The 25,336-nt window shown below is 35.4% G+C and overlaps 1 protein-coding gene and 3 non-coding genes across 6 annotated transcripts in view; 3 read left to right on the plus strand and 1 right to left on the minus strand.

The window, feature by feature from the left end:
* LOC106082004 (LIM domain transcription factor LMO4-B) overlaps nucleotides 1–20,076 on the plus strand; it is a 144,715-nt gene extending 124,639 nt beyond the window's left edge. For all 3 annotated transcript variants that reach the window (XM_013244299.2, XM_059367609.1, XM_059367608.1), the window contains 3 exons: nucleotides 9,006–9,319; nucleotides 9,398–9,523; nucleotides 16,492–20,076. In XM_013244299.2, the coding sequence (XP_013099753.1) occupies nucleotides 9,006–9,319; nucleotides 9,398–9,523; nucleotides 16,492–16,807 (756 nt within the window). In that variant the 3' untranslated portion in view covers nucleotides 16,808–20,076. The remainder of the gene's footprint in view (nucleotides 1–9,005; nucleotides 9,320–9,397; nucleotides 9,524–16,491) is intronic.
* On the plus strand, nucleotides 6,406–6,477 carry Trnap-cgg (transfer RNA proline (anticodon CGG)). Its single transcript has one exon. It is a non-coding gene; the product is annotated as a tRNA-Pro (tRNA).
* On the minus strand, nucleotides 7,263–7,334 carry Trnat-cgu (transfer RNA threonine (anticodon CGU)). Its single transcript has one exon. It is a non-coding gene; the product is annotated as a tRNA-Thr (tRNA).
* Nucleotides 7,954–8,025, plus strand: Trnap-cgg (transfer RNA proline (anticodon CGG)). Its single transcript has one exon. It is a non-coding gene; the product is annotated as a tRNA-Pro (tRNA).
* Nucleotides 20,077–25,336: the final 5,260 nt, after the last annotated feature.

The raw sequence follows: 25,336 nt of genomic DNA on the forward strand, positions 1-25,336 counted from the left end.
ACGTTCTTACTCTGGCGTAGGCTGCCACATGTTTGCAATCGTAGATCAATTAGAAAGTAATTGCAAATTATACTGACAAAGTTGATAACACACATTTATTTGTTACAAATTATTTATTTGTTATGCAAGCGTAAGACAATATTCTTGTTGATGTAAACATTGTGCTGGCTATGGGTAATCAATTGCGGTATTCTAATTAGACTATTATCAAACAATTAATAAACACATTTAAGTGGAAGCGATTTACTTTGTTTACCAACCTGCCTCTTTTAATAATGCGCACTTTTACTCTCGCTCACGCTCACTCTCTCTCTCTCTGTGTAACACTCTCATTGTAAGCGAATATTCAAAAAGACATCTGGCAATGTCCCCACACATCAAAAGTCAAATGATCCCTTTATGGAACAATCAAATGATCTGCCAGTGGGTATTTAATAATAAAATAACATTTGACTTTTTCCCCTCTCAAATCATTTATTTCATATTTTCCTATTATTTAATGATTGCATTTCATTGTTATGCACTTTTGGTTGGGCCATCAATAAATGTTACCATATAAATTGTTAAACAATACAATTATTATGCAGTTATTTGAAACCGTTTTTGTTTTGTTGTTTTTTTTTTCTTTTTATTATAAACAATTTGTGGTTACTTTTCTTGTTGCTACTGTATACTGTTTTAATAGAAAAAGGCAACAAATAGAGGAAACAAAAATAATAACCATCATCATAAATAAAAAATGCATTGTTGTAATCAGACAATAATAATCCATGCCTCCCCACTCTCCCTGGGTCACAGAGTTACCAGGGATTGAACAAAAGTTAGAAAACAATTACCAATAAATTTATTTGAAATTTGTCATAAATTATGATGCTTTTTCCAGTGAAAAATAAAATGAATGAAATGGAATCTCTCCGTGGTATTATGTGAATGAATGACAACATTTAATATTGAATTGCATTGAGTGTTTGACAGAAGGGAAGCGCACAAATATTTTAAAATTTATGCAAAATAGGCCACATGAAATGCGATTCATTGAAGGAGTAGTCAGTTATTGAATGGCATTGTAGAGTTATGAGTTGTACGGTGGTTTCAGCCAAAAAAAAATGACTCAATATTTATACAAGTGTACACTCATATAAATTTGTTAGTAAAAGCAACAAAAATGTTTGTTGAAAAAACAGAAAGTTTGCCAAAAAAAAGGGAAAGTAGAAATTTGTTGCTAAAACAGCAAACATTTTCTGCTGTTTTTAAATTTAAAAAAGTTTTAAAAAAGCTCAAAAATGTCGTAAATATTTCAATAATGTTTGTTTTGCATCTTGTTTTCTAATTTTACAAGCATATAACTTAAATTTTTTGTAATTAGCTATTTTTTTTATCGAATTTAAATAACAGCAGGCAAAACAACTAGGCAAATTTTTCTGGGTGTACTAAAATTTATGTAAAATATAGACATACTAAATCTATATTTAAAATGATGAAAAAGTTTATTGGAAATGATTACATACTTCCATGATATAGAATCGTAGCTTTATCCTATCTTAGTAGACAGGATTTTTGAAAAAACTCCACGGTGCAACTAAGAGGTAACGTTAAAGTACAAGAACAAATATCTACCCCCAACGAAACAACCTTGAGTGGCAATCGCCGTAAATTGAAATGTCAAAGTGGCTTTAGAAATTAACTTTGTTTTACAACTTATCGCTTACGAATGTGTTTTATATTTGTATTTTCACCATCGTTACCCTGTATTTTTGCAAATGTGTGGAAAATAAGATAAAATAAAACATCCTTTTAAGATTTTAGAAAAATATCACAGCTGTGATAACAAGCCTTTGACATTTAGATTTACTGCAAAACCAAACCAAAAAAAAAATTGTACTCAGCTGTTCACATGACCTCACCTTATTAGTGCATCCTGAAAAAACTCATATTCAAATATGTTAAGAATAAGAATTTTTGGAATATTGCTGACTTCAAACGAGTATAATGATGGTTCAATAATATATGGTTACGACACTTGGCGCAAATCAAAAGTGGAAAGGCCTCATGAACATGGAGAATATAAAAATGTGCCTTTTAAAAATGTCACAAATAAAGGGTGATTTTTTTGAGGTTAGGATTTTCATGCATTAGTATTTGACAGATCACGTGGGATTTCAGACATGGTGTCAAAGAGAAAGATGCTCAGTATGCTTTGACATTTCATCATGAATAGACTTACTAACGAGCAACGCTTGCAAATCATTGAATTTTATTACCAAAATCAGTGTTCGGTTCGAAATGTGTTCATTCACGTTCAAGTTCGTGTTTTCAATGACAAGTACTGTCGAAAATTCAAAAAAAAAAAATATGCTAGCAGATCGCTTTCAATAACCATTTTAGTTAATCCTGAAGTATAACGTTCCTTAAATATGACCTTTTATGTAAAAAACAATGTTAAATTATTTTCATTCATTGATATGCCTATGAAAACTTATGCTTACAAGCTATAGTATGGCTATGTCATTTCTACTTTCGATTTTTCTTCTCAATCTTTTTTTCAATCGTGGTGGTAAAAGATAGCAAAATTCTATCTCTACACCATAGTTTTTGATAACTCATCTCTGTAAAATGATTACGTTTGGTACAGGGCCTACATACAGATATGGTTAACAGTTATGGCATACATGACAACTATTCGAAAAACTATATTTTTTGCTGATTGCTTTCATTTGTGCATCTACCTTATATAGACACTGTGCAGATGACGCCTCAGTCTATCCACAGATGCAATTATCTCATATTTTTGTGCACACAAAGTTTTCCAAACCGCAACTAGTATTTGTTGGTTGGTGTTGAACTCAAATTGATATAAAAATTTATATTTGGCTACACACACACGCTGAGACCCAAGCATTTGGAAGAAGAAGAAGCATTGTTTGAAATTCCTGAGTGTTTGCAATTTGATAGATTATGAAATATAATTAGCTTAGACGGGGTGTATGCATCAACCGTACTCATAACTTACATAGCGATAAACATACAAACAAACGGTAGTGGCTATCGGTTTTCACTTAACTATAAACCAGCTGCATTTGTGGCTTTCTCATTTATGAATAATTGTGTAGGAAAACAAAAACTTTACAATAGTCTGCCTGTACCTATACTCAGTTCAACGGAATCTCAATTGTAAAGAATGAGTTAACACAAATGACAAAAAAGGACAATGCCACAAATGCATATTCATTTATTGGTTTCAAACGAAATTAGTTTACCCATAAACTATGTTAGCATAACCCCTTCCATGCCTGGGGAAGAAGGCAAATAGTCATTTTATTGTGAAGTTTTATCCTGCTTATATCCCTGTTGTAACAGAATTGTCATTTACTCTACCCTCATGCTCAATGTACTTCAGTATTGGTCCCTTAAAAAAAATTCAACTAAATCAATTTATGCTAATTGAATATAGGAGAGAGTTGTATTGGTATTTAAAACCGCGTGTAAAATTTACCAGTTGCTTGTTGGTCTGACGTTTTCTAAATAAGTAAGTCAAATGGGGGTCTAGTAAAATTTTGATGTGGTCGGGTGTTCATACCAAAGAAATGTTCTATAAGGTGAAATTAAATTATAAATTATTTCTCGTCGTTAAAGTAAACACCAAATATTTGTCCGTCGTTTAGTTGATGATTTGCTATTCGTAAGCGAAAACAGCTGATTTAAATGATGTTGATTATGGTTAAAAGTGGCTACTAAATACCAAATTCGTTAACTTTTCTGTTTTTCGCTTTTTAACAACGATTTTCGCTAAAACATTTTTCTGAATTCTACTACTGGTGTTTTTTCAAGAAGACGTGTGTTTTTAACATAACAACTTGTCATTAAGTTTTAATAAAGATTTCGAGCATGGACCCGCCACGGCTAGCTCAAAACAATTTCGGCAAAGAGGCAAATCTTTGACCTCAAAAGTGAAACTCCCATATAAAGTGGTCGTTCTGGTTGACTTATTTACGTATGGAGGTTGCGATAAGAAAAGACAAACGGACGGACATACTCGAAATATAAGTTTCAAAACTGGTTTCAAAAATTCGAAATACAACTACAGGGTAGCTGATATGAAGTGTTACCAAGTTCACACTGGTATATCCCTTAAAAAAAATGCCAGCTAAATGACATGATGTTTCATTGACAACTCGTTATAATGTTCAGAATTCACCAAAAAAATATTCGTGATGGAGTTTAAGCGTTATATGTGGCTGGAAAATTAAAACCGGCTATTGTTGGCGAACTCAAACACCTAAATGTGAACAAAACATTTATTTATCGCACCATAAATCATAATAATGATACTGGGAGCGTTGCCAAACACCATGGTTAATCCGCCATACACCTAGTCCAGTAATCGCTTTGTTGTGTGCTCTAAATACCAAAAAGTAACCTCGAAAGAGAAAATCTAAGTCATGAATTCCGTGCTATTAACAAAATCCCTAATTTTGTTTCTTACCACGCCCCTAAGTCGGTTTATATGTGATACTGTGTACTCATCTAAGTGCCGGACAATGGCATAGTAAAAGCTCCACATGCTATCATTTGCCGAAACTATTTTGCATAAGTGAGCTCGTAGTCCTATGTGTCCCGCCGTGATACCGAAAGCAATACTGATCACCCTGCTGCACTGAAGTAATACCATCGTCTCCTCAAGATTCGGATCTCCCAATAAGATTTTAATCGTCATACCGACCGTTACTCTATAACGTTGGTCCAAAAAACCTGATTTGATACGGCGAGCGAAGGCACGTATTGACAATCAAATGACTAAAGATTTCAAAATATCCTGCCAAAGAGTGCAACATACATATATCGAAAAATGAGCTCATGGAAGAGCTTCTCAAGTTTCAAAAGGTAAGCAAAAAAAAAAAGGAAAAAAAGTTAGACTCACAAGAGCAAAGGAGATGCTGAGCTTGCACGAATGTGGTATTCTTCGGAACATCGTATTCTCTGACGAGAAAAATTTTCCCAATGGAGCTATTCGTAAACTCCCACTATGTACATACGAGAATACGGCTATCCAAAGTAATTTCCATCTAAAGTAATGGTATGTGACCGCCGATAACCGCTCTGTAATCGTTCTCATCGAGCCTGCCATCAAAGTAAATGCTAAAATTAGTATCGGAGAAACTTTTTGGAAGCTGCTTTAGAGTCTAGGGCACGAACGCCTGGTTTCGAATCCTGGCAAGAACATCAGAAATAATTTTCAGCGGTGTTTATTTGTGAGGAACTATGCCATTTTAAAAAAAATGGTATGTCAGCCGTGTAAAAACTTTTCCCCAAATCGGTGTCGCACTGCGGCACGCCGTTCGAACTCGGCTATAAAAAGAGGCTCCTTTTTATTGACTTAAAACTTAAAAGCAGACGGCACGCATTGATATGTGAGAAGTTTGTCCCTGTTGCTTAATGGAATGTTCATGGGCAAATTTCCATTTGCAGATCATGGACGTACCAAAAAGGCTCGACACTGTCACATAAAGCACGCGTAAACCAGAAAGGCAAACAAATAATGTTTCGCACTTCATTTCGTTCGCACAGTGTCTATCCAAATCGCCAGATGCCAAGTCGATGAACTTTTCTATATGGGTCATTTTAGAGAGCAAGTTAAGGACTAAAAATTAAGCAAGTATGGATACGCTGGAGGAACCCATTGTTGGGGGAAGGGCCAAATTGCAATCACACACGTTCGTGTAGCTTGCAAATCGGCAAAAGCAAAAGTTAGTAATATAATAGTATTTAAATCACGTTCACATATTTTTGCATTCAAAGCAAAAATGTTGACAAAAACAAAGGTCGTTTAAATTTGTAAAACTTTGTGCTAACACCCATTCCAAGTATGATCCAATAGGTCGATAAATAAATGTATCCATCGTTTAAGCCGATTTTATTCTTGTGTCCCTAGAAACATCAATGTTACAAATGAAATGTAATCGGATGTGTTCTGGGTTCCATATATTGCAAAAAAAAATGTATCTCGTTAAAAAAAACGCAAAACTAATTCCTTATGGTGAAAAACATCTTCATCCTCGTGGTGATCATGAACAAGAAGTTAATAAAAAAACCAGCACATCTAAATCCAAATCGTTATTCATTTACCGAATTTACATTCACTTCATTCTTCCACCGATATGGCCTTTTCTAAATAATCCACATATAAACTGATCAAAGTTGTTTAAGTACTGAGTGGAATTCCTGATGGTGTTAAGGTGTTAAGCTCGGTAAGGACAAGCTTATCGTCCATTTATTTTCACAATTTCACCACACTACTTACTACTCATACAATGTACATTAACAAGATAGCATTGTAAGAGTAGTAAGTAACGGATACAAAATTCCGATACATGGCTATCGATATTCATAGCATTTTCTGACAGAACCGGCTCGTTGGTCTAGGGGTATGATTTTCGCTTCGGGTGCGAGAGGTCCCGGGTTCAATTCCCGGACGAGCCCACGTGAGTTATTCTTCTTTCTACCTCTGGGGTGGTGTAAAAGTCAAACTATGTTTTATTTTGTCAAAATGTATAAAATTGAGGAGAAAAAAAAAGAAATAGAGCATTAAATGAAATGGACTTTGAAAAATCTTCAGATTCCTTCTAAATCATAACCAATGTCACTTTTGAGTAAAATTAAACGACTTGTATTTTCTATGATTATTAAAAAAAAAAAAAAAAAAAAAAACGAAAAAATTTATTTTTTTTTAACAAGAATATATTTCTCTTGAAAATATTACCTTTTAAAAGAAATCTCTCAAAATTCATATTTTTCAACTGTTTTTGCTAACCTACCTATTTAATTTATTCCACAATTCCTTCTAGCCCACAAAATTCTATTTAATTGTGTTTAGTTTTTTACAATACATTAAAAATGCATTGAATTGGATGTTTCGCCATGAATCTATTAAAATAACTAAATTTGAACTACGAAACATGGCTATGCATGAAAAAGAACAAAATCCAAAAAAAGACACAAATCGATTTATGTCAATTCATTCATAACTCTAGGCCAAAGCAATTTCGCGTTTTGACAACAGTTGCCAAAAAACGACGTAATTGAGTTTGGCAAGTGGCCGCCAATTCTTGGTGTTGTTTGTTATCAGTTTGAGTGGTAACCAAATTGCAATAATCCCTAGTCTGTCATGGCATTGGTATGTGAAACAAAGCACAAAAAAAACATTTAATTTAAAAAAAATAAAATCAAACAATATAACAAAAACGAGAAAATACCAATTTTTAACATGCCCTCTGTGAGGATTGAACTCACGACCCCTGGTTTACGAGACCAGTGCTCTACCTCTGAGCTAAAAGGGCGCTATGCGCCCAATGGCAAATATTCAATATCAGTATACTCTACAACAACTACACAGTCGCAGTATTAGCATCATTAAACAACGACGAGTCTTCAAGAATATTTATTTATTATTTGTTTTGAATGTAAAAAGCCATTCTAAAAATATCTGAAAATTTAATTGTTGTTTACTTTGAATTGCTGCGTTTTTTGTTGTTCTATGGCAGAATATAGCCATGCCCATTCAACCATTGTTTGCATCAATGTATACACAGCTGTATGTATGCTGTGCGTGTGTATGTGCCCGCTGCCATCTCTTAGATTGAGTTTTGTTCTAAATATAGCCCACACACCCCTCCACATTGTTTATATTTATTTTGTTGCTGTAATGCTTTTTTCACTCTCTGTTGTGGTGTTGGCCTGAAGATTCTCTACCTAGCACGTGGTGTTGTGTAATTTTTTTCTCTTTGGCTGTTGTGCTCTTACTCTCTTGTATATTTTTGCTCAACACAAATCGCATGCCTTGCCGGTTTAAGAATTTCATTGTTGTTGTTGCCGGTTTTTGTTGTTGGTGTGTTGTTCTTTGGCTGAGAATGTATTGTCCCATATTGAAAAAACGATTTAGGCAGGCATTGAAGCACCGGCTCGTTGGTCTAGGGGTATGATTCTCGCTTCGGGTGCGAGAGGTCCCGGGTTCAATTCCCGGACGAGCCCAATTAAGGCGCCACAATATACATGTCTGCTAGAAGTAGTGGGAGTTGTTGAGGCGTCAGGCGATTGTTTTCCATTATTCATTTAGCAATTGAGTGCATTTTAATAAAGAGTTTTGGAAGATAATAATTTGTTAAGAGAGAAAAGAAAATTGTGTGTGATCGTATCTATTATGGAATGTAGCTGCTTTGCCACTAGGCTGGTGTGTCTTAAGAGTTGGCAGGCAATAACAACACCAATGCGTGGGGAAATTTTTTTTGTGTTGCCTCTTTGTCTTTGTTTATTTTTGGTGACCATTTTCCCATTATCCGTTGCTCCCCTTATTTTGTTGAAAGATAAAACTATGATTTGTGAATATTTTTATTTTTAATGCTTACTTTAATGCCTTAAAGTATGCTTTGGGTTTTGTGATATGATGACCAACTCAACCCATGGCAGGAAGAATCACTATCACAAAATTGTTCAATTTGTTTTTGAGTTTTGTCCTTTTTAGCAATAGATGAAGTCATATGAAACTTTAGTAGAACAACAGTTGTTGGCAAGTTTAAATTCCTTTACCTTCGCAATCAGCTGATTACTTAATGAGATTTTTAAGCAATACTTCATCATTCTTTTGTGACACTAAGGCATTAGCTGGTTGTCTACTCGAATAATGTGTTTTGCTTTACCCAGTTTAGTTTGAGGCTATTTTTTGAATCCTTCCCTTTTAAGTGTAAAGTCTATTCTATAAGGTCTCTAGGTATAACCTAATTTCCGATGTAATTTTCTACGAAATAGTTGTTGTCTTAACTCAAAACGTTTAAAATGATTTAATTTCAAAAGTTTTTTGTAAATATTTCGGATGAGGAAATGCCTTAGAAATTTTGCTAATACATATTAATTTAAAAAAATGGTTTTCCAAAAATTATTTTTTTTTCCAAAATATAATTAAATAGAACGGTTTGGCAAAATATAATTTTCTTTACATTTTATTTTCGTTGCAGATGATGACTATGGATATAACAAAAACCGAACCCAATGTGGGTCCCAACAATCTGCAGAATGCCAACAATAACCAAACGAATAATGCCAACAGCAATAGCATAACGGCGGCGGCCAATAACAACAACAACAATGGCAGTCAACTATGTGCCGGCTGTGGCAAACACATACAGGATCGATACTTATTACGAGCTTTAGATATGCTATGGCATGAGGATTGTCTCAAATGTGGCTGTTGTGATTGTCGTCTGGGCGAAGTGGGTTCAACCCTCTATACCAAAGGCAATTTAATGCTCTGCAAAAGAGATTATTTAAGGTAAGGAGAAATTTCGTTTATCCACCAAAGGGTGTATAGTATCTCATTAATAATGCATATTTGGGTTTTAATTTACAGGTTGTTTGGCAACACTGGCTATTGTGCTGCCTGTAGTAAAGTCATTCCGGCATTTGAAATGGTCATGCGAGCCCGAACAAATGTTTATCATTTGGAATGTTTTGCCTGTCAACAATGCAATCACAGGTAAGTTCTATACACTCACACATCTGAGGGTTTTGTTGTTTTTTTTTTGGCCACATACAATTCTTTATTATTAGCTTTTCTAAGAGGCTATAAAATTTTATGTTATCACACCCTTGAAGGCAATTAGCTTACAGTTGGTATTGATAAAAATGTTGCTAAAATCATGTTTTATGTATTTTTATTCATTTTCCAATGGCCAATAAATATGAAAAGGCAGACAGTCTGAAACGACCAAATCTCTTCCGTGTTGCCAACCCCCAATGTTAAAGGGTTACCTTTTTCTGCTGCATGAGTGTTATTCGTAAGAAAGTTGAACACCACAAATCCTTTTGTTCGCTAATCTTTTATGCAGTCATTGCCCTAAACGACACTTAAAGGACAAAAGCAAACGATTTGTTTACAATATTATCCAACTTTTTTTTTCTGGGGAGAAAGAAAATACATTTGCACTTTCAGTGGTGGGATTATATTTTCCTATAGTAATGCTTCTGTGAGCTACTTTTTTGTGTGTGTTTCCAAGGGGTGAGAATTAACTCCGTCAATTATTGTTTTTATGTTGTGATATGGAGAATAAATTTGTTTTATTTTTGTTTAGGGATTTTCCAACGGGTTTTATTATCAATTGCTATCGGAATGTGGGGTAGTATCGAGGAATGGTGAAAGAGGTTTAGTTCTTGCAATGAGAATTTTGAATATTTGACTTGTCCTCAAACACATGTCCTATTCACTTCTTTTTGAAATAAAAATTTTATAGTTTTTTTTCGAATTTGTGGACATTATGTGAATTTGCCAGTTTTTGAAAGGGAATTTCAAATATTTCATGGGAATAATTAATTTTTTAACAGATTAACATAAAATTTTTTATATAATTCAAAAATTATGTGGACATTTAGACTTATTTTGTGTACTTGTACATATTTTGTGGTTTTAGACTTACTTTGTGGACTTGACAGATTGAAAATTAGCATGTTTTTCAATAGAAAGCAGAAGCAAACAATACTGGGCAGTTTAAACGTAAATTTACATCATACTTTTGAAATTTGCCTTTGGCAATTACTTTTTATACCCACCACCATAGGATGGGGGTATACTAATACTGTCCGTCCGTCCGTCTGTCGAAACCACGATAGTGGTCGAACGCACAAAGCTAGCCGCTTGAAATTTTGCACAGATACTTAATATTGATGTAGGTCATTGGGTATTGCAAATGGGTCATATCGGTTCAGATTTAGATATAGTTGCCATATAAACCGATCTCTCGATTTGACTTCTTGAGCCCCTGGAAGCAGCAATTTTTGTCCGATTTGGCTAAAATCATTGACTTCCAACCACTGTTTTAATTACGGTCCATCGGGAGATCGGTTTATATGGGAGCTAAATCAGGTTATAGACCGATTTTGATCGTTCTTGGCACCGTTGTTGGAAGTCGTAACAGAACACTGTCTGTAAAATTTTAGCCAAATTGGACAAAAGTTGCGGCTTGTAAGGGCTCAAGAAATCAAATAGGGAGATCGGTTTATATGGGATCAATATCATGTTATAGACCGATTTGGACCGTGCTTGACACAGTTGTTGGGAGTCATAACAGAACACTATTTGCAAAATTTTAGCCACATCGGAAAAAAATTGTAGCTTCCAAGGGCTCAAGAAGTTAAATCTGGAGATCGGTGTTTATGGGAGCTATATCAGGTTATAGACCGATTTGGAACGCACTTGGCACAGTTGTTGGATGTCAAAACAGGACACTTTCTGTAAAATTTTAGCCCAATCGGACAAAAATTGCGGCTTTCAGGAACGAAGAAATCAAATCGGGAGAGTTTTATATGGGAGCTATATCTAAATCTGAACTATATGGCCCATTTGCAATCCCCAACGACCTACAGCAATGGAAAGTATCTGTGCAAAATTTCAAGTGGCTAGCTTTAGGCGTTCGACCGCTATCGGTATATGGACGGACGGATATGGCTAGATCGACTCAGAATGTCGAGACCATCAAGAATATATATGCTTTATGGGATCTTAGCTCAATATTTCGAGGTGTTACAAATGAAATGACCCTCATCCTATTTCGGTGGGAATAAAAGGCGCCAAATTACTGACTTTTCCATAAAGGTTTATAAAACAGTCATATCAACTACTCTAATTCGAGTTATATTGATTATAGTTAAAAATTTAAAGCATATTTTAAGGCACATATTCTAAGGCAAGTAATGCGCATCTTTTGTTATTTATTTATTTAGAGAATACGCATTATTTAATAGATAGAATTTAATTTTTTCTTTCTTTTTGGTTATTCAATTAGAATGAATTTTGTTTCATTTATTTAAATTTTAAGACCAGAATAAAGGCCATCTAGAACTCAATCATAAATATAACTTCAAGAGTATTTTTACCAACTGTAATGTTATTGTTATTATTATTTAAAGTTTTACAAAAGGTTTTATAACGCATGCATGTATAGTGTGCCATTGGATGCCACCTACCAATTCAATTGTTTACTTATAGATGTGTATGTATTTATAAAGAAATATATGTTTAAGAATAACTATCCCGCAGTCATATGTTGTATGACTGTTACAATACATATTCGAAAAATAATATAAAGCCTGGCGTACTTACACAAGTTTCAACACATGTTGACTTTATGGTCTTGTAAGCATTGGTTTTTTGTTTTTAACCCGATATCGTCTAATTAAAAATGCATTTAAATCTGCACGGCTGCATACAATATGCATATGCATATTTAAGATACTTTTTGGTCTTGCTGGACAAAAATAAAGCGAAATAAAAAGAAATGGACATTTTGCACAATGTAACTTTGTCTGGCAGTTAATGCCGCAAGCTGCCATCCCAGCATTCGATGGCTCCGTTATCGATTATAAATTGACCAGCAATGGTCAATTCTTGAAAATGCAAATAAATATGGCATCAATACCACCATTTCACTTGGGTATCATGATACGCCATTGTGCGAGTGAGTGAATACCGGGAGAACTAATCAATTTTTAAAAAATTAATTCAATTGCCAAAAAATCATTGAGGCTTGCATTGAAGTTGTGTGGGGGTAGGGGTGGGAGGAGATGTAGCAGACATATGTAAGCCATCGCACCTGGTGGCCATATCTGAGGTTCCAAGGAATGCCAACAGGATTGACAGACTGCCCGGCTAAATGTTTACTGACATTTTCATATGTAAATGTGCTGGTGTGCCTGGGGGAGAGGGGGAAAGGAAAGTGAAATATGTCGAGCGGAAATGTGACGTTTGTGTTTATTATTTCCACAATGAAAATAACAGCCCCAAAAAACAAGGAATAAATATTGAACCAGACCCCATAAATGGCTGTAGCTGCTGTAGCGGCTGATGCTACATTCTCCCCCATACCTGTCTATGAATATTTGTGGTGTTTTTCATAATTTCCTGTTGATGTTGTCCCTTGTCGCCATCGCCATCGTCATCATCAGAGTCAGCATCTGTAGTTACAACCAACGTACGTACATCTCAGTCATCGATATCATAAAGTGTTGATAGAAATTTCAAAAATTCTCAATGACTGCATTTAGCAGGAGGAGGCACGGTAGAAACAGCAGCAGGAAAATGATAAGTGAAAAACGCGAAACGGAAGCACCCGCAGCTTTTTGCCGCAAAGCATTTTTCGTGTGGTTGGTTTTTTATTGTAATGTTCTTTTTTTTCAACATCCATAGAACACACATACACCGATATGGCAGTAAAGTCAGTTCTTTTGCTGTAAAATCTGTATGAATTCACCTTGCCTTTACAGACAGCTATAGCTACAGCTACTCTGTCAAAATATATAGCAGTCTTTATCTGTTGGCAAAAAGTTTTTGTAAACTTTTTCCCTTTTTTCTGTAAGTCAATAGAGAAGAACTATTTTTTCGCTATGCATTTCATAGACAGCTCTGTGGTGTTGGTTTACCAACTCTTTGTGTGCGTATATGGGTGTGTGCGGTGTGTCAGGTACATATTTTCCACTGTTAAATACCCCTCTTCCGGTGGCAACTGTTGGATACCAGGTGCTCATGTGAACAGTTCCCCATCATTATTTGAGTTGCAAAGTGTTGTTTTTCCGGCTGACTTTTATGTTGGTTTGTTGTTTTGAAAGATAAACACAAACGACTATTTTGGGTTTTTAACTTTTTTCCAAGGGATCAAAAGCACTGAGCATTAAGAGCGGGCGTTATTTCATGGATTTCAGTTTCAGGAAAAGTTAAATGTTTACTATTGAAATCAGGCAAGCCAACAAACATAAATCACATTGGACTCAAAACAATGGGGCACACAATGACACCCCGCAATTGAAATCCCTATGTAAGTCCTTGTTAAAGCTGACTTGTTTTTTGGTTACAAGTAAGAAAAAAGTTTGCAACATGATATAGGTTGCTAGCAAATATTATTAACAATTTGTTACAAAATTGGTAAAGTATTTAATTTTTAAAGGATTAACAAGGGTTGCATGCTGTCTACATAAAAATAGTTAGAATAAAACAATTATAAACAAATAAAAGAGTGTCAAGTTTGGTCGGGCCGGATCTTGGGAACCCACCATTTATACAAACTGAACTTAGTTGGAGGGCATAATTTTACTTTAAGCACTAAATATCTGTCAAATCAGTCAGAAGTTTCAGTTTTTTAGAAGCAGACGAAGAGGCTAATCCAGAGATGGGTTTATATGGGATCAAGTGGATCAAGAAGTTAATCGATGCGGTTAATATGGAAGCTATATCCGGTTATACACCGATTTGGAGCATACTTGGCTCAACCGTTCGGCGTCGTAACAGAACATCGAGTTTCAACCCAATCGGATAAAAATTGCGTCTTCTAGGGCTCTAGATGTCAAATCGGAGATTGGTTTATATGGAAGCTATAGCAGGTTATACACCGATTTGGACCATACTTGCCACGATTGTTGCAATAGAATACTAAGTGCAAATTTTCAGCCAAATCGAATAATAATTGCCTTTTATAGGAGCTCAAGAAGTCAAGTCGGAGGACCAATATGTATTGGAGGAACTGGAAATTCGACCATGAACATTGAACATTAAGTAAGTGCTGTCCTAGTCAAGTTTAAGCTCAATAATAAGGACAGCGCGTGCCGCATGACTTCTATGCATAGCATAGGTTTGGCTAGGTTAAAGTGGCAGTCTGCCATCAGACTCACCTTAAACAGAAGAAGGAAGATGCCTTCTAGTTTCTACCGTCGAACCTTACAGATCGCTTTAAAAAGCCCAACAACTTGCGATTGTTAACATTCGCAAGTTACAGGTTCTCAAAGAAATGAGAATCTAAAGTGGAACTCCATTTGACTGCTAGTGCGGGACACACACACAGAAGGTGTTCTATAGTCTCTTCTTGTTTTACATCCCCACAAGTCGTTACTGGCAACCTTCAGTCTGTCGGCATGTTTTCCGATAAGACAGACCTGCCATGACGGACACAATGACTGAGACGTCTGTTCTAGCCAGTGACAGCAAAGCGGTAGACCTCTTCAAGTCTAGATAAGGCCACATAATTCTGGAATGCTCAAGCCAAAGCCCACCTGGTCGTCTAGTTTGGAAATCATCCGTAAAGAGGTCTATGTAACTTCTATTACCAGGGATATCATAGTGTCTATCGGTTCTATCAGGAATAGTGGTTCAGTACTTTTTATCAAAAAGCGGCCCAGGTAGGGTGGAACATCGGACATTGTGTGAGGAATAACACAGTGTTCGTAGCTGCCACATGACCAAAGAGAAAGCTCCCTTAGCCCAACGGCAGTGGTCGCAGGGATTTGTCTGGCCACAATGTCTAGAGGCATTAGATGTAGCATTAAATTCAGACATGCTAACCTCTGCGCTATGGTGGCTTCCAATATATTGGAGCTGTATCCAAATTTATTGTCTATTTGCAATCACCAACAACCTACATCAATAAGAATTGTGTGCAAATGATTCAAGCAAACGAATGGACAGGGGGACGAACGGACATGGCTGATCGTCAAGAAGAACCAGAATATACATACATCTTTTTTGGGGTCCCAGATCAATGTTTCGATGTGTTATAAACGGAATAACTAGATTAGTGGTGGTAGATATAACGAATTAACAATGACCAGAGTTATTCTAATTAATAATATGAAAATACTACAATAAGAAAAGAACAAATCTAAGGTTTGAAATTTAAACATCATATTTCGCATATGCCTAAAAGTATGCTTCAAACATCCATTACATAAAAAGGCTTGAACAGGTTTTAAAAGAGATTTTTACAGATTGTATGGATGGTTGAAAACGTATAATATAATTTTAAGATTTTTGAAGGGACGTAAACTCTTCCTCGCCCCAGAAACACCCCCAAAACATAAAAGTCCACGATCGGACAGTTTGAGGCCAAAGAGAATGTTATTTATTTAGTAGCATTCGAGACTTATATACAAATTTAATGTCATGTCATGTGTCATTGGGGCGCTCCGCCCCAATAACCTCTCCTTAACGGATACGTAGGCTGAATCCCAAAAAGAGAAAAGTGGACCGATCAGGATAATATGGGGGTCAAATGTGATTAAATAAGTCTGAAAACTGTGCGAGGGTATTATTCAGAGAATGTACTTTTTTAATTTTGAGATTTTTGTCCATAAAATGTCTTCATTGCAACGATGTTGTTACCGATATTAAAATCAACCTTCATCAAAAGTGTCTTCAGCTTCCTTTTTAACAAATGTGACGATGGAATACATTTTTTTGTTTTAATTTACCATGTATTTTTGCATTGAAAAAAACAAAAATAAAATTGTAAAAAGTGGCTTTTTTGTGACAGAAAGATAGAGGAAAACAAAATGCTTCCGGCAAGCGGAAATTTAAGAATTTTTAAATATTTCTCTTTCCTTACTCACTCCTAAAATTTACATAAACCACTTTTTTCTCCTTCAAAATGTTACTCATTTTTTTTTGTTTCTTTCTCTCTTCTTTTGCAGGTTTTGTGTTGGCGACCGTTTCTATTTGTGTGAAAATAAAATACTCTGTGAGTATGATTACGAGGAACGTTTGGTATTCGCCTCCATGGCCAATCATCCCATGCTGAAACGTCATGTCAACTCAATTGCCCAAGATTCACCGACTGGGGCTGGTGGTGCCAATACTGCGGGAGGTTTAATGGGGGCCGGGGCAAATGGTCCACGTACTCCGGGTGATCTCAACAACAATGGGCCACAGAGCGGTGGTCCTGGCAATTCACCCTTTGGTGCTGGTGCTGGAGCTCACATGAAGAATTCGCTGGGTGCATCAAGCTAAAATACATCGACATCTATGGCCCACAATCATAGACGGCATTTTTGGATGAATCGTGGACATTACCAAAGAAAATTTTAGATTGAAAGGAAGAAGAAGAAAAAACAAAACGAAACAAAGCCAGCCCCCTCCCAGTGTGCATTGACAGACTAATGACTGATGATGCTTTTAAAACATCAGGAATTAAGAAGCCCAGAGCATCAGTCCATCAGCAACTGCAACTTTGTGTTTGTGAAGATGCAGCAACAACCAATCAACACCTAAGAGGATTTTAGAGTGTTTGTGTTTAAAAGTTGTGTAATAAGTTGTGATTATTTTTGTTTTTCTTTTACAATTCTTTGGGAATTACCCAACTTGAGGTTTGTTGTTATAAACATTATCTATGTTGGACAATATTTTGTATATTTTTGTTTTGTATTTTTACGTTACAAACCTACAAAAAAGTGTGTGTGCAAAAGATTTTGTCTAATTTGAAAACAATGTTGTGCCAAATGGAAAAAACTTCGTTTTTTGTATTCCAAAACGGGAACGGGACGGAGAAGTACTAGGGACAGATGGACGGACTGTCGGACTTAAACCTACCACTATGTAATTAAAATATGATTTAAACGATAATTTTTGCTATACATTTATACAGAGGTCATATTGACTTTGCAAATACTTTGTTATCAAATTTGAATATGTTTTGAAAAATATCCATGTTAAATATGAAGAATATTTGTAATTCTTATATAGAAAAAAAGTCTTTAGAATATCAGTACAAGAGCTTATTTCATTGATATTTAAATGCGATAACAAAAATTTGTATAAGAAAATTAGATTGACCTGTGAGTTCAATGAGCATTTTTAATATAGCAAAAGTTTTCTTATGTAAAATTGCAAGCAAATTCTTAAGCCACAAAATTTTGTAAGCAAATTCCGCACTCTTAGGGCTCAGTAATAGAAAGTTATGTCATTTTCCGACATCAAAAGATTTATGAATGAATTCACAAATGGACGGTCGCGTAGCTTACATAAAACTAAACGTGGAAATGCCCCATTAACATTGTGAATGTCAAAATGGTGGCGATTTAAGGCCTGGTTATGCTCTCATGGTACAATTCAAGGTATATTCATTTACAGGTAGTGGCAATAGCCCGAAAACAAAATATTGAGTACACTATTTTTACTAATTCGCGCCATTTTTCGTTGTTTATGTGTGTTATAGTTCTTGGCTATAATACACACACTCAACCAAAACTTGTTGACAGATAGTGCACTTCGCGGGAAAAATGATACTCAGCTGTTTACGGTACACTACCTGGTAATTATGTCATGGCACAATTAAAAGGTAGGGTTATTAGCACAACAACAAAACTCTACCTCCAAAGAAAATACCTTGAGTGGCAAATGCCGTAAATTGAAATATCAACGTGGTTTTAGAAATAAACTTAGTTTTACATCTTATCTTCTTCAAATGTGATTTACTTTTGTATTTTCATCATAATAACACTGTTTTATGGTTTATGTATGGAATATCCTATCAAATAGAACATCCCCTTGAGATTTTAGGAAAAAAAACACAGCTGTGTTATCAAGCCTTTGAATTGTACTCAGCTGTTCGCATGACCTCACCTTATAAGTACATTCTGTTATGCTGTCGTAAATGTAGAAAAACGTGTCAGCTGTTTTGTTTTGCTTTATGAAAACACTTGCAAAATATTAACAAACGTCTGCGAGCGTAACAGGAAGGAGAGAGTTCAATCGGAGGAAAAGAACAATTGAAATATCTGTGAGAACATAAGAAGAATTCATAAGAAGTGAGTAGGGGGTAAAAGCCCCCGTTATGTCACAAACATCTGGCTGAAATAACACACCCCCAACCCAGTCTTTAACTCCATCTTGCAGCCGATAACTCATATCTCGGAGGGAAGGAGCCAACTCCTGGAGTTCTCCTCAACTCATTTCTCTTAGCCAATCTCGAGAAATGAGTCCTATAACCTTTCCATAATATCGCGGATAGTCGACAGGAATTTACGTCGTGCGCATATGCAGTAGTACGACGTCGTCCGCCGATGCGATCATTCTCACGCCATCTCTCTTCAGATCTAACAAAATTTGGTTTATCACTAGGTGCCAGAGAATAGGCGTAAACACGCCTCCCTTCGGAGCTTCTCTTGTCATCCGCTTTCTGAGGACACCATCTCCGAAGTCTGCGTTGATAATCCATATACACATACTGATTTCGATCCGGCATGGGACGATTATAAGCACCACTTTAGTTGAAACTCTGAGCTCCAATTTGTTTCGTGTCATAACGAGAAGCTTATCTGAGAACTACCGGCCGTGTCTATAGGTTGCGGATAGTGGAATGCTTCGTATATGGAGTAGCTGCAATTGCAGTCGCGGACAATCAACGGTATCGAGTGGAGAGTATCAGTGAGAGGCCGGACGGCAATGGCTCTTGCTTAAATACTGAGCAAGACATATTCATTTACCGGTAGTGGCAGTTGCTCAACAACAAAATATTGAGTGCACTTATCTCTCAAAAACAATGATTAGTGCAACTCTGATTTTGTGTATGTTACTAGTTCGCGCCATTTTTCGTTCTTTGTGTATGGTATGGTTCTTAACTATAATACACACATACAACTAAAACTCGTTGAGAGATAGTGCACTTCGCGAGAAAAAATTGTACTCAGCTGTTTACGGTATACTACCTGATAAATATGTGTGTCATGATACTGCTATTCTCGAAATGACAAGGCGATCTATTGGAGTTTTTAAATACCCAATGACCGTAGCGTTCACTTGGCGAACGGTCGTGTGGAGCGGAACGAGCTTGCTCACTTTTGAAGCTTAACTAGGAATGCTACCTCGACATACAACATCAGCAACAACAACTAATTTCGAAAACTGTAAATACCTTCCCAGAATTTCTTTTGAGTCTATGGTTATGGCACATAGCTCTGCCTGAAATGTTCTGTGTGTCGAAGTACAGCCCCAATCCAGTCCCTGCCTCCTGAAACACTTCTCAATCTACCCACCCCATCCATAGTGTCCAGAAGGGAACCTTGGCCGTATTCAGTCTTCCAGTGCGACTTAGGGCGCTGACTGTCGACCCATCTCCTCGTTGTTAAATGCCCTCTCAATATTCAAGAAGGTTGCCATCGCGTACTTCTTCAGTTGGAGAAACGTCTCAACATCTCGCATCACTGCATGGAGGAACGTCTTATCCGACGTGCACTTGTGTTATGTCTGAAGTTCTCAGACGTCAGACACCCCCCCCCCCCCCCCCCACCCTTGCTTAAAAAAATGGTTTTGTTTGAAATGTCAAATGCTACGTTTTGAAAAAACATAATTGCCGTTTCACATTTACGATACATTTGTTCTACATTAACGAGAGCGTAACCAGGCCTTAATTGCATCTTTACATTTAAGCTGAGTATTCTGTCCAGCTTTTCAGGCGAAATGCTGTCAAACTCAATATAAAAAAACGTCGGCGAAATGTTGGTTAAAAATAGGCGGAAAATGGCAAAAAACTACTATAGTGGCAACACGTAAAACTATTTGACAGTTATCGTCATTGAGAATCTCATTTACACTTTGTTTACAAACAAGTTTGCTTTGGTTTTTCTTTTCTTTGCGGTTGTTGTTGTTGTAGCAGTGTGCTGTGCACTGAGACGGCAACCGTTATTGCCATTGGATTGCCTCTTTGCGGTATTTTTAGCCGCCACATTTTGACATCCCTAATGTTTATGGGCCCTTACCATTTTCGGAAGTGATATAACCTTGCTTTTTTGCAAGTGACACAAACTTGCATTTTTGTTTAGAGACTGTTCTAAAAGACGATTTTATAAATGTTTAATATTCCGCCCTTTCCAAACTGGCTTGCATTCGGCGTTTAGAGTTTGCTTGCAATTTGTGTGTTTAGTCTAAATCATTTTGTGTATTTTATTTTGTTCATTCATATAAAAGTCATCCCCCACCGATATTCTTTGTACATTTTCGGATATTTGTTTTTTATAAGTTTTATTATATCAAATATGTTTTGTACAGTACCATTACTAGTAATCTCTATCTCTAATGGAGTTAAAAAGCGAATATTTTTTTTTTATTTAAAATTAAGTTTGTTATAATTTGTTAACGAATAACTAAAAAAGACTTGTAAATTATTTTCTCTCTATTATTATTTAGACTATAAGTTATAATTTAGAAAAAAAACAAAAAAACAACAACAATATTCGTACTTCCCTAACATTGTAAATAGTTTAATTTATTAAAAATAATATAAAGAAGAAGGAGGAAAAACCAGAAAGAAAACGAAAGAAAAAATTCAACTGCCCAGGGCAGTAAAAAAACGAAAAACTCAATTTGCTCATAATAAACGAAAAAAAAACTATTTTTTATATGTAATGTATTTTTGATTTTAGAAAATTTGTTCATCTAACTTAACTATAAATATTGAAACTGAAAACTCAAGAAGAATAAGAAGAGAAAAACATGGAAAAAGCTGAAAACTTAAAAACAAAACATAAACGATCTGATTGTTGATTATTTTCTAAGTTTAGTTTAGTGTGAGGCTAATTTTTTTTATTTTTTTTTTAACATTGAACATGTCCAAATTCAACAGAAATCACAAAAGTACCATTTCAAAAAAAAAAAAAAACTAAGAAAATACAACTACTAAAATTTTGTTAACCAGTTTTTTTTAAATTAGTCACCAAACTACACTTTAGGTTTATTTAATTTTCCGCCACCTTATTTGTTTTCATATAAATACAAGATGATTCAAACTTAAATTACAACAAGAAAAACCACAAAATAGTAAAATATGTCTTACAACAAAATACATTAAAAATATTAATTTGCAACAAAAAGCAAAAAATACCAACACCGTATAAAATATCAGATAGTAAAACAGTAACAAAAAAACCCCCCATTTTTAATTCTTAAGATCATGACGAGCATATAAACGATGCTTACGATGAGAGAGGAAACAACCAAAGTTATTAAATAAAACAAAAACTTCTTTATAACTGTATGTATCTTTGATTTTTTAATCATATACACATACTCTTATAACATAATTGAAAAAAACAAAAAAAATGAAAAGCGTCATACATAATTAAATACTTGTCAGAAAAATCAAAATATTGTATTACAACAACCATTCTTACTACAAACAACTGAAACTTGAAAACATTGAAAGAATTTAAATTAAAAATAATGAAGAAAACTAAAAAACAAACAAACAAAAGAAACAAACAATTCAACAAAACATAAAATAAATAAAAATTAATCTAGAAAATTGAAATGAATTTTGTTTTATTTTGATGATGAACTATTTTAAGGCAATCTAATGCCAAAGACATTCAATATGTAAAGGTACAGTATTTCAATTGGTCCTTTTGGATGCCAGATGTCGTTAGTAAAAATGGGATCAATCTTTCAGTAATATTTTAGTTACAAGTTGTGGTCATCAGATGTCGTTGGTCGAAATGGAACCAATCTTTTTAGCGATTTTTTTTTTAATTGGATATTTTAACTGTAATTGTGCATCAGTCAGGTCTTAAAGCATTATATTCATGGATTAAATTAATCCGCACAAGCACTGGGATAGTATTTATGTACTTTTTATAGAATACTAGTCGAACTAAGTCCGCTCCGCTGCGCCTTCTTTAACTCTCTAATATCTTTTTAGGGTGGGGACACTTCGCCCTGAATGTGGATATCGAAATCGTGCCACTGTAGCCTGTGTCCGCCTATGACGCTGACCGCCTGCGTGCGAATCCTGGCGAGAACATCGGCCAAAATTTATGTCTTAATACTGACGACATTTCAAAAAGCTAAAGACTCTTACTATAAAATCATAGAAAGCAACCTAGAAAGAGTGCAAAATAGCAAAGAGTGGTGGAAAATTGCCAAAGAAATAAGAAACACGAACTACTATCAAGAAATTAAATCTTCTGCAGAAGATCTACAAACGCACTTCAAAAATCTATTAAATCCTCACCAAGAGCAATCAGACATCCAATATGCACACAATTTGCAATTTTATCACGAGCTGGACACGCCAATAACACTGTCGGAAGTCAAAAAAGTTTTGAGTAAAACAAAAGACCATAAGGCTCCTGGCGAGGATAGAGTGCCATACGAATTTTTTAAAAATGCACCAAATGATCTATTGGCAGAAATTGTGAATACGTTCAATACCTTGTACGACTCCGGTTGTGTTGATGAATCATTACTCAGGACTATCATTTATCCAATTTTCAAAAAGGGGGATAGAACCTTGTCGTGCAACTATAGAGGTATTGCATTTATGAATTGTATTGCAAAAATAATGATGGGCATACTTAATGAAAGACTGTCACTATGGTCGGAGAAACATAAGATACTAAATGAGTATCAAGCAGGTTTTCGTAAAAATTATAGCACGTCTGACAATATTTATAACCTATCCTCAATCGTACATTTGAATTTCAGCCAAAAAAAGAAAACGTATGCTTTTTTCGTTGACTTTAAGGCGGCGTTCGATAACATTTCAAGGAAAGCGCTCATATTCAAACTGCAATCGATAGGCATGTCAACGAAAGCTGTAAGATTTATCGAAAACGTTTATAAAGACACAACATCAGCAGTGTGGACCGGAAATGAATTGTCGGAATACTTCAATACTTCGTCAGGTGTCAAACAAGGATGCCTACTCTCACCGCTATTATTTGCTCTGTACCTAAATGACCTGCATGACACTCTAGAAGGCGGAGTTAACCTAAATGGATTAAATGTAAGATTACTTCTATATGCCGATGACATCGTAATACTAGCCGATGAACCAAATGTGCTACAACAAATGATCTACAACTTGGAAGAGTATTGTAAACTATGGACAGTCGAAGTAAATTTAAATAAATCAAAAATTATGGTATTTAGAAAAGGTGGGAGAATAGCCAGAAATGAAAACTGGACATTTAAATCGAATCCTGTGACGATAACATCGGAATATTGTTATCTAGGAGTAACATTAACACCATCCATGAGCTTTAGCAAGCATGTTGAAAAAAGGAATCAAGCAGCAAAAACTAGTATAAATAGCACATGGAACGACTTTCTAAAAAAACAGGATGTACCACTTCAATCTAAGTGGAAACTCTTTCTAGCCGTTAGCAGATCAATACAAACATACGCTGCGCAAGTATGGGGTTACAAACACTTTGAGGAAGTTGACAAGCTGCAGACATATTTCATCAAGAGAATGCTTAATCTCCCAGATTGCATACCAACATACGCCATAATGCTAGAAACTTCCATCGAAAATGGACATATATTTACACTAGATTTAAACATAAGATATGTGTTTAAAACTCTATTTGAGTACGACGAATCTCGTCTACCATTTCTTCTTTCAAAGAAAATACTGCAGAACAAATTATCCTGGGTAAAACGCCTAAATGAAATGGGAGCGGAACATGATATTGAGTGGTCAATAAACAATCTGAACAAAACAACTTGGAAAGAAAACGGAACTAAACTGCTACAAGCACTAAGAGTAAAGAATTATAATATATATATGTCGAGAAAGCAGAGCACAAGTAGGATATACAGAAATTTAGATCCTATGAAAGGAGCAAACTATTTAAAAACATCATATAAGATCGAAGACATAAGATGCATACTACAGATCAGAACAGAAACAACGATTCTAAATGGTAATATATACAGGAACAATGGATCCGAAATATGTTCGCTCTGCAACACAATGGAGATAGAAAACGTGGAACACTTCATAGGCCGGTGCCCGGTGTTAAAAGAAATTAGGAAAATATATTTTAACAAGGAAATATTAACAGAAAACGAAGTAATAAGTCTTCTTGATGGCGCAGTTGTAGAATGGACACGGCTTGCAAAATACACCAAAATGGCTATGAGATACAGGCTAAATCTGATAAATGAATTCAACTATTAAACTGAATATTATCTGTATATATATGTATAACAATAGCAAAACCCCATATGCAGACTAACGACAATATGTCATGTCTTAGAGATAAATATTAAGTATTTATTTATATATTGTACAAAATCTTACCACACATTGTATACATAAAGAATTATGAAAATAAATACTACTACTACTACTACTACTACTACTACTGACGACATTTGCGAGGTACCATGCCATGCATGGTCATGTAAAAAATTCTCTCCAAAGCAGTGTCGCACTGCGGCACGCCGTTCGGACTCGGCGTTAAAAAAGGTCCACTATCATCGAACTTAAACTTGAATCTGAGAGCACTCATTGATGTGTGAGAAGATCGCCCCTGCTGAGTTCTTGGGCAAATTTTTACTCTATTTACCATGTGCGATTTAGGGTGTACTCTCAGGACTGGGACTAGGAAATCGAGATCTTTGCTATAGGAGTAGTATGTAGTATAAACTGATCTCCCGATTTAAATTCTTGAGCCCTTACAAGCAGCAATTTTCGTTTTAAATCAGTCTATTACCTGATAAAGCTCCCATATAAACCGGTCTCTCGATTATCATTGTTCA

This window comes from Stomoxys calcitrans, chromosome 4 (assembly GCF_963082655.1).
Source record: "Stomoxys calcitrans chromosome 4, idStoCalc2.1, whole genome shotgun sequence".
In the NCBI taxonomy this organism is placed as follows: Eukaryota; Metazoa; Arthropoda; class Insecta; order Diptera; family Muscidae; genus Stomoxys; species Stomoxys calcitrans.